Source organism: Dipodomys spectabilis, unplaced genomic scaffold, assembly GCF_019054845.1.
Source record: "Dipodomys spectabilis isolate Male_0828 unplaced genomic scaffold, ASM1905484v1 ptg000388l, whole genome shotgun sequence".
Taxonomy (NCBI): Eukaryota; Metazoa; Chordata; class Mammalia; order Rodentia; family Heteromyidae; genus Dipodomys; species Dipodomys spectabilis.
Genome location: NW_024871065.1, coordinates 1,683,156 through 1,690,929, shown reverse-complemented (window position 1 = coordinate 1,690,929; position 7,774 = coordinate 1,683,156). Strand labels below are relative to the sequence as shown.

The 7,774-nt window shown below is 38.9% G+C and overlaps 1 protein-coding gene across 1 annotated transcript; it reads left to right on the top strand.

Annotated features, from left to right (window-relative positions):
* The first annotated feature begins 2,681 nt into the window (after positions 1–2,681).
* On the top strand, positions 2,682–5,168 carry LOC122096761 (vasculin-like). Its single transcript, XM_042667320.1, has 2 exons — positions 2,682–2,808; positions 3,675–5,168. The coding sequence occupies exons 1-2, from the start codon at positions 2,682–2,684 to the stop codon at positions 5,141–5,143; spliced, it is 1,596 nt and encodes a 531-aa protein (XP_042523254.1). The 3' UTR covers positions 5,144–5,168.
* Positions 5,169–7,774: the final 2,606 nt, after the last annotated feature.

The window sequence follows — 7,774 nt, the reverse complement described above, 5'->3', positions numbered from 1 at the left end:
GTAGAATCATCCCCAGTTGTCCATTGCTTAGAAGACTGAGAAGCTCAAGAGAAGGTCAACTTCCTCAGAGCTCAGAAGCAGACTGCTAAGACCTAAATCATACAATATCCTAAGAAGAATTTTTCAGAAAGATAATAAATTTATTGACATAACACACACACATATGTATACACACACACACACACACACACACACACACACACACACACAGATTATCTTTTTGTGTTTTGTTGTTAGACCTCCTCTTCTGTCTTTCACTTGATCATCACTCCTGACCTTTACTTTATTCCCAGTTAGGCATCAGTTAGGTGTACATTTGGTAGGTAATATAACTGAACATGCACCAGGTAAGAACCATAGTGACACTCATACAAAAAATATCCTATGAAAAAGGCAATGGGTCTCATATAAGGCGCATAGATAGTAAGCTTTCTTTTAGAACAAGAAAATATCTTAAGGAAACACATTGTAAACATCCACAACCCAAAGACAAGTAACCCTTTAAAATAGTGACACATTCTTCAGACACTATTTTCAGACTTCAAGAAGAAACATTAATAAAATATGGGGATAAAAATGTGCAATCACTTATAAAGGCTAGGACTTCTCTACAAAGGGCCCATCTGGGCTAATGCTTAGTGGTAAAACCATCTGCCATAACCATATATAGAGAAAGAGTAGCTAGGCAGAACGACCAGAGTCACAAGTGACCAAATGGTAAAAGGTGACAGGCACGATCCAGGAAGACATGAGAAATGCCCCTCCAGCCCTATCACAGTTTGATTCTACTGGAGGTAGCCATGGGAAGTACAGAACGAACTTCAACTTTCAGAGAAACAAATACTAAAACACAAATGGATGCATGTTCAATTTACAGATACTGATTTTACTCTTAGCTAGATGGGAACTTTGCACTGGGTTTTGAGCAAAGAAGCAATGAATTTCACACAAAGATTTGAGTAATCACTGTAGCTTCCAGAAGAGTAGAGAGAGGCGAAGGTGGAGTACAGCAATTGTGAGGCTTCATCACAGTGATTTGTGTAAGCAAAATGGTGGCTCAGGCCAGAATGAGGACAGGTGAGAAGATCAGACATTTTTAAAGGCAGACCCAGTCTCATTTCCAAATGTGTGATGCAAAGGAAAAAAATCACTTTTGACCTCACATACTATTTATGCCTTAAGATGTAGAAAAATAAAATGTTATCAATGAGTTTGAGAGGATGGTGTGTGGAGTAGGTGTGAGAGTTTCACCTCAGGCATGTATAATATGAAATAATTATTAGATACTTCACTAGGAAAGTTGAATATACAGTTGAAGTTCTAAGTCTTGAGTTTTAGGAGACATAACTGTACTAGGGATTGTGTTTCTTACTCATAAATCCCTGAGATATTTTTGCATAAATACACATCACTATAATGAAGAAGATTGTGCATGAGATTTTTGTCTTAAATCAACATTATCACAATAGAGGTGAAAGAAAGAAATAAAGAAGGTCAGGAAAGCAAAGCTGAAAAGTAGACCTTAGAGAAAGTATATTAAGGCGAAAATATTTTTTTTGTCAGTTGTGGGGCTTGAACTCTGGGCTTGGGTGCTGTCCCTGTGCTCTTCCGCTCAAGGCCAGCGCTCTACCACTTGAGCCACAGTGCCACTTCCAAGGAGGAAAATTCTTAAGTATATGATTCTGAAAGCTAATGCAAAATGAAAGGTAATGTAAAATGTGTGATGAGTCAGACAGGTTTAGAAAGGCAGAACTATTGACAACAAAAATGGCATTCTTTGCTAGAGTGAGGATAAATACATGATCAGCATGGTTTAAGGACAGCCCATGGAATTTCAAAGCTGTTTTAACTAATACTTCCAGATATTTGCTGCCTACGGAAACTAAAGTGCAGAATGTTTGTTGATAACAAAAATAGGATCAAGGCAAGAAAAAGTCTTATGTTTTCAAATGTGAGGAATTTCAGTATATTTATGCTGACTTACAGTGTATTTTATTCAGCATATCACAGAGATTTAATGTTAATGAAAATATCTTTGTGTTCTTGCCATAATCATACTTTTAAAAAATGTAAATTATCAATCAGATTTTATAAAACAGAAATATAGAAGATTTTACCCCAGCGAGGTGCGAGGCTGTCCGCCGGCGGCGGGGGGGTGGGGGGGGGGGGGTGCGGGGCGCTCGGAGCGGAGGGGCGGGCGGCGCGGGGAGGCCGCCCTCGGTGTGGACTCGGCCCGGCGGGGCGGAGGTGGCGGTTGCGGGGAGGGCGCGGGCGGCTGCGCCCCGGCGGCCGTGGGGGGGGGGGGTGTCTGGCGGAGGCCGGGAGCGAGCCGGGCGCCCTCCCAGGCTCGGGCTTCCTCTCGCAGGCCTCTCGCACGCGCCCGCCGCCCGTGCCTTCCCCCCCCCCCCCCCCCCAGCCCGGGCTGAGGGGAGTCGAGGCCGACTTGGGGCCTTCGGTTGCTTCCTCGGCGGCCGGCGCTCCCGCTCTCCCCGCCCGTGCCGCCGCGGGTCGCGGCGAGGACCGCCTCGTCCCTCCTGGCCGGGGGTGGGGGGGCGGCGGTCTGAGGAGACTTGTTTCTTCCTTTCGGGGAGACAGCCATTCTTCCCGTGTGGTTTACGAGTCGGGCCCGGTTCCTCCCACACCCTCAGTTTTGGAGAAACCTGTTTTCTTAATTGGAGGAAATGGGAACCTGCTCCCGGTCCGTCCCCTCGCTGCCCCCGGGGGCGGGGAGGTCTGGCCCTCCGGTGAAGCTCCGAAGCGTCCTGGCTCCGCTCCGCGCCTCTCCCCACCTCTCCGGCCTGTTAGAGAGTCCGAATTCGGACGGAGCGTCTCTCTGGTGATTGAATTATTCAGATAAGAAGATCATCTTCTAGGTTTTGTGTAAAAGGCCCCGGATATTTCAAGTGGCCATTTTGGAATTACAATGTTTTTGGATAATTTTGCCCCAGAAGTTTAATAAAAATTGGCAAGAACCATCTCTGAAGTGAATTGATAGTAGTGAACAAATTCAACAAGCTAAAGAGACCCAGTCATTTCTTCATTATTTTGGTTCACATGGATTATATAACCGGTTAAAGTTTTTCAGCTGGTGGTATTTTTTTGTCTCCCCCCCATCCCCCTTCCCCCCCCCCCCGTTAACTGTTCTTCAGCCCAGACTGTAAGATGTTTGATGTGTATACTGAGTAGATTCAGCATTTTCAAATTACTGTTTATTGCTGAAGTTTCATGGCAGTTTATTTTTACCTTTATTGAAAGTTTTAGGAATTTTTGACCTTAGCCCTGTTCATGTCACAATGGGACAACTTTTCTAAATGAAGACATTGAAAGAATACAGAGTTTTTTTCTTTCTATCTTTTATTTGCGTGGAAATTTAAGATGTTACACTTTTGCACCAGCATGGTAGTGTTGAGATAGCTATTTGTATATGCTGGTGTTGAGAAATATTCCTCAGATGTGAAATTTTCTTTTTTATTTGTACTTCTTGGCTTATAAGTTGGATATTTTCATCTGGAGTGGATAAGTACAACAGTGACAAGTACATGGAATAATAAAGAAGACTTTGTTCTTAAACCCAAGGAACTTGGCTAATTCTGGAGATAGCCATATGAAAACTTTAAAACAGAAGTATGGGTAGCTGACTTGAAAAACTCTATGTCAAATAGTCATAGGTTAAGTATCTTCAAAGAACTTGGATATTTCAGAGGATACAAAATCAAAAAACAAACTGGAAAACATAAAGATAATAGAGAAAACAACACCTTCCTGTGCAGTCCTGTTGGAATTTTCATCGTTGAATTTTGAGAAACATTCTGAAAATTTTTCATGGACAGAAAATCGTTACGATGTGAATCGTCGAAGACACAACTCTTCTGATGCCTTTGATTCTGGTATTGGACGTCCTAATGGAGGTAATTTTGGAAGGAAAGAAAAAAATGGATGGCGTTCACATGGCAGAAATGGTACTGAAAACATAAATCATCGAGGGGGATACCATGGTGGAAACTCTCGTTCTCGAAACAGTATTTTCCATTCTGGAAAAAGCCAAGGACTACATGAAAACAACATATCTGACAATGAAACTGGGAGGAAAGAAGACAAAAGAGAACGCAAACAGTTTGAGGCTGAGGATTTTCCATCTTTAAATCCTGAATATGAGAGAGAACCAAATCAGAATAAATCTTTAGCTGCAGGTGTATGGGAGTACCCTCCGAATCCTAAATCTAGAGCTCCAAGGATGCTGGTTATTAAGAAAGGTAATACAAAAGACTTACAGCTATCTGGATTCCCAGTAGCAGGAAATCTTCAGTCACAGCCAGTTAAGAATGGAACTGGTCCAAGTGTTTATAAAGGCTTAGTCCCTAAACCTGCTGCTCCACCTACAAAACCTACACAATGCAAAAGCCAAACTAAAGAAAATAAAGTTGGGACTTCTTTTCCTCATGAATCAACATATAGTGTTGGTAACTTCAATGCTTTTAAATCAACTGGGAAGAATTTTAGTCCATCAACAAATTCAATGAAAGAGTGTAATCGCTCAAATTCCTCTTCACCTGTTGACAAACTTAATCAGCAGCCTCGGCTAACCAAACTGACAAGAATGCGCACTGATAAGAAGAGTGAATTTTTGAAAGCATTGAAAAGAGACCGAGTGGAAGAGGAACATGAAGATGAAAGCCGGGCTGGCTCAGAGAAGGATGAGGACTCATTTAATTTGCATAACAGCAATAGTACTCACCAAGAAAGAGATATAAACAGAAACTTCGATGAAAATGAAATTCCTCAAGAGAATGGCAATGCCTCAGTTATTTCCCAACAAATAATTCGGTCTTCAACCTACCCACAAACTGACGTTCTTTCCAGTTCACTTGAGGCAGAACACAGATTGTTAAAAGAGATGGGCTGGCAGGAAGACAGTGAAAATGATGAAACTTGTGCTCCTTTAACTGAGGATGAAATGAGAGAATTCCAAGTTATTAGTGAGCAGTTACAGAAAAATGGTCTGAGAAAAAATGGTATTTTGAAAAATGGCCTGATCTGTGACTTCAAGTTTGGACCTTGGAAAAACAGCACTTTCAAACCCACAATTGAGAATGATGACACAGAGACAAGTAGCAGTGACACATCAGATGATGACGATGTGTGAAGGACTTCCTAACAGCTTTAGAAATTTTAGCATGGTACATCTCTCATGCAGTTTGGGGTGAATTGTAAAAATGAAGAACTATAATTTATGTAGTGAAATACCCCATTAGAAGATGATTTTTTTGGGGGGACTTCATTATGAAGAAAACCAAGAATGTTGTGTTGGGCTATGTTGAACATTATTTCTTTGTAAATGAATGTTGTAGAAATGAGGACTTTGGTTGATCCAACATTGACTTTCTTCATCATTGCAGCATTTCTCTGACTAGCAATGTGACTATGTAACAAATGAGATTTTTCTCATTTAATAATAAAAAATTGTGTAATGTTTTGCAAAGCTTCTGTCTTAAAATGTCCAGGTCTTAAGGAAAACGGCAGCTTACAGGTTTGTTTGCAGAGCCGTTATTTTTTCGTACGGAAATTTTCAAGTCCACATTGTGCGTCGTGCGCCTTTTCACTCCACTTTTCTCTGAAACAAGACGAAAACAAAAGAAAAAAGAAAAAAAAAACAAAAAAAGGAAAAATATAGCATGTTGGCTAAAATGGGAGCAAAGTACACTTTAAGACATTAATTTCCTGAACTTAGCTGTTTTATTAGTCACCTTTTAAAATATAAATTGCTCTTTAGCCATTTATAGTTCAATAAATGTTACAGGAGAGACTCGCCAAACTTCCAGATTTTAAGAGGTGAGTTTCAAGAGTTTTATTTGGATATGTTGTTAGGTTAGGATTTTCAGAATTGATGGAAAAGAATATTGTGGGAAATTTTATTTTGATAAATTATTACACATACAGAAGAACTGATCACACTTAAACTGGATCTGTCCACAACATGGAAAATAAAACTGGATTTTCAGAAAAAAAAAAAAAAGATTTTACCCCAACCATAATTATAGAATTTAATTTCAACCGACAGGACATTTGAGGGCTACTGGCACGCCATTAGTATTCTAGGATTTATCAATGATTAGATAAGAGAGATTATACAATCAATATATTTGACTGTATTTGGAGGTAGAAATCTGAAATTTCTTCAAATAGTCTTCATTGGTAGGAGACAAAAGTTCCAGGGTGCAGGTTAGGAAAATGAAGTATGGAGTTCAGAGAAAAATGGGTGGATATTAACTAGCTGAAAGTGCTAAGATATGAAATCACCGTTAACATGAATACAGTTTCCTCTTTAAGTCCATGTTTTACATTTATTGTTCAGCCAATGAACTTGTGTTGTTTTCTTCTTGTTGTTTTTAAATTTAATTTTATTGTCAAGGTGACATACAGAGGGGTTACAGTTACATACATAAGGTAGTGAGTTCACTTCTAGTCAAACATTGTTACCCTCTCCCTCGTTTCTCTTTCAATCCCTCCAATACCCCTCCCCCAATTTGTAAATTTCATTTCCAACATGTTGTCTTCTCTTCCCTCTCGACAAGTTTTATGGTTGCAGATAAGGAGCAGCTGGATATCTGGATTTGACAGGGCATGATTTTACTGTTTGAGTTAAAGAAAGCAAGAGAGCGCAGGAGAATTGATAGTGTGTCTTTGACCATAAACTAAAACTGGGAGAAGGAAAGGGCATTAGAAGATAACAGAGAAATTAACATATAACAAGCTTGATGATTTTATTGAGGTTATTGATTGTTGAGGCTTGGGTTATGTAAATAATTACAAACATAGCAAGATAACTAATATAATCATAGTTTTCCAAAGGACATTCTTTAAAAATTGGAGCATTACTTTTAATCTTTACTCCTAATGCCTTTTGGAGGATTTACCATTGAGATAAATTTCACAATATCATTCAGATATACAGTGCCTCCATGCTCAATTGCATGAAGTCTAGTGTGAAGTCTAATGTGAAGTCTAGTGTGAATCTTTCTAACCTCATTTTATTCATTTATAATATAATATAACTAATTTCATTGTATGTATTCCAATCTCGCAGTTGATTCAGAGACCTTACATGGTAAAAGTAAAGCAGACTATTAATCTTTCCTTAAAGTGAATTGTTAAAACAAAACACACAAAAGAAAGATGAATAAAAAGAAAATGAAAAGGCTGAGATATTCTTTCCCTTACAGCCACATAATTGTTTAGCTTTATCAAAAAGAATACCAATATCATGACTGAAATACAGGCTTTCTTTCCAAGAAAGATATGGAACACATCGTTAGAAGAAGAAAAGACCTAAGCAAAATCCTTGCTGAGCTGATTCACCCGCTTATGCAAAGAGTTAAAAAAAACACAAAAACAAAAGCCTTGTTGTATCTTTGTGAAATATTAGGCAGAAGGATGAAGTTAAACAAGCCCAGCTGTACCAATGTCATCGTATATTTCCATAAAAACTGCAAACATATATACCTATAAAAAGGTATTTTGAACTCTACAACACACATAGCGACTACAAAATATCAGAATTTTAAGATAACATTTTAGCAGGATTTTAAAGATTATATAACCCCAGTCCAATAGCATGACACAAAGTTTATAATTCTGTAGAACAATGTTACTTTTATATCATTTAAATGAAAATAAAACCATAATAAACCGTTAAATCATAAATTTCATCTGTGTGATAATTCACTGATAATATTTACATGAAATTACTTATGGCAATTTCTCTATGTCATTGGTA

What these genes read in the sequence shown, in the direction of transcription:
- LOC122096761 (XM_042667320.1), top strand. Translation starts at nt 2,682, where the DNA reads ATGGGAACCTGCTCCCGGTCCGTCCCCTCGCTGCCCCCGGGGGCGGGG. An exon ending in CCTCTCCGGCCTGTTAGAGA is followed by an intron (nt 2,809 to 3,674) that starts GTCCGAATTCGG and finishes TCATAGGTTAAG; the next exon opens with TATCTTCAAAGAACTTGGAT.